This window comes from Drosophila tropicalis, unplaced genomic scaffold (assembly GCF_018151085.1).
Source record: "Drosophila tropicalis isolate 14030-0801.00 unplaced genomic scaffold, ASM1815108v1 contig_694, whole genome shotgun sequence".
In the NCBI taxonomy this organism is placed as follows: domain Eukaryota; kingdom Metazoa; phylum Arthropoda; class Insecta; order Diptera; family Drosophilidae; genus Drosophila; species Drosophila tropicalis.
The window spans coordinates 5,259,287-5,261,162 of NW_027173176.1; the positions used below are offsets into that span (position 1 = coordinate 5,259,287).

General features: G+C 39.3%; 1 protein-coding gene across 1 annotated transcript; it reads left to right on the forward strand.

Annotated features, from left to right (window-relative positions):
* The first annotated feature begins 261 nt into the window (after positions 1–261).
* On the forward strand, positions 262–1,316 carry LOC137578854 (MIT domain-containing protein 1). The gene is made up of 3 exons (XM_068292455.1): positions 262–711; positions 782–981; positions 1,068–1,316. The coding sequence occupies exons 1-3, from the start codon at positions 346–348 to the stop codon at positions 1,213–1,215; spliced, it is 714 nt and encodes a 237-aa protein (XP_068148556.1). The 5' UTR covers positions 262–345; the 3' UTR covers positions 1,216–1,316.
* Positions 1,317–1,876: the final 560 nt, after the last annotated feature.

Sequence of the window (1,876 nt, forward strand, 5' to 3'; positions counted from 1 at the left end):
GGGTGTGGTGGCTATGGATTTGGATACGAACGTGAATGTGAATGTCCAAGGGACTGTTGGTTGGCGATAAAACGCTTTCGTTTTCAGGTAATTGCTTGTAACTGACATAAACCTTAAGCAAAGTGAATATATTTATGGATAGCCAAAAAAAAAAAACACGCTCACTCAAATTCAAATGCCAACGGTCATTGGTGGCTAAAACGATAATTCTGGCAGAAAAAAAACCAAAAGAGCATTTAACAACCCAGCCCTGTATTTTGTCGTGGCGGCAGCAAAACAGCTGATTGATATTTAGAGAATTTGTGTTGGATTATTATATTTTTGTGTGTTTAATTGTAATTGAAAATGAGTTCGGCATTGCTGGCCAAGCAATTACTTATACGGGCTGTGGAATGCGATCAAATCGGTCGGATATTGGAGGCACAGACTCTGTATCAAGACGGCATTGCCCAGTTGATGGGCTTCGTCAATGGCGAACCGGATGAGAATAAACGTAAAGGATTCCTCACACGCATTAAGGAATACATGGATAGAGCCGATGCCATCAAGGCCCGTGTCAATGGCAAACTCATGCTGGGCAAGGTTGTCTCACATATATGCATTAAGGACAATGATATTGGTTATGATTATGATGATATATTTGGTCAATACTTGGATGATAAGACAATCGAAATTCTACTCGAAGAACCATACATGACTCAAAATTATCAGGTGAATTATTGCATTGAACTGACGCGCCCGACGAGATTAAATAATGATAAATTATTCAATTTGTTCACAGTATCAAAACCTTGTACGATTTCTGGAGTTAACTGCTGTTAAATGTAAAAATATGAAATATTTTCGTTTAGTTACAAAGGAAGACACCAAAAATTTAGATCAACAAAAAACAAATATTGGCCAAATAAAGGCCGATCTTGAAAGAAGAAATATAACATGTTCTGTTAAATATGAGGAATCGCTGCATGATCGTAGAATATAGTGAGTAATCCTAAATGAGTGTCAAGAATGGGCAATGAATTCATCAAATTTACCTCTCTTATATGTATCTATCTCTTCCCCTCAAGTCTTAGCAATGGCTTTATTATTAAAATTGGTCGAGGATTGCATTTTTATAAGCCCTCCAATCCACTGTATTCGATTGGTCTGGTCAATTATAAATTTAGAAAATGCCTTCAAACAGATGTTGATATATGGAGCAATTCAAATGCTTAGTTAAGACAAATGACAATTATTTCCATGCTCTATATTTTTACCGACACTTTTTTTTTGTCATATACATTGAAATACAAAGATTTCCAATTTTTTACGTAGAACATTTCGGTGTTTTTTGTTCTATGCAAGCAAGGACCAACCCACAATTGTAGATTTTCGGGTAGCTATAAATCTACAGTTGCCAACGAAGACGACGAGGACACTGGCACTGGTCGTGGTGCTGGTCCTGCTGCTGTTGCACTAATATATGGATGTGGCCTGCAGCAGGGGCGTTCTTTTGGTTATTTTTTTTTTTTTTTTTTTTTTTTGGTGCTGCCAGCAAATGTTTAAAATTCATAACTTTCACGCCACATCGAAAAGCGAGCGAAGGCGGCTTGTGGCGGCACAGCTGGTGAGCTGGTGATGCTGAAGCAGGTCCTCGGAGCTGGAAGCTGGTTGCTGTTACTGGCTGTTGGCTGCTGTTTTGAATGCCGCTGCCAGCGGGTGGCCAATGCAGTTGCATAAAAGACAGAAACGGAAGCGCGAAACGTATCCTGGGCTCCATAGCATATTACTGCTCTCTGTTCTCTGTGTGTCCTATTCTTAACGTTTATACTTAAAGCTTTGCTGCCTTAAGCTCCAAAGGATACTAACGACAATGCCGGAGATATAGAGACAGCGG

Bases quoted from the DNA above. Each gene is read 5' to 3' on its own strand.
- LOC137578854 (XM_068292455.1), top strand. From the start codon at position 346: ATGAGTTCGGCATTGCTGGCCAAGCAATTACTTATACGGGCTGTGGAA. The intron at 712-781 runs GTGAATTATTGC...ATTTGTTCACAG, and splicing joins ACATGACTCAAAATTATCAG to TATCAAAACCTTGTACGATT. The intron at 982-1,067 runs GTGAGTAATCCT...CTTCCCCTCAAG, and splicing joins CTGCATGATCGTAGAATATA to TCTTAGCAATGGCTTTATTA.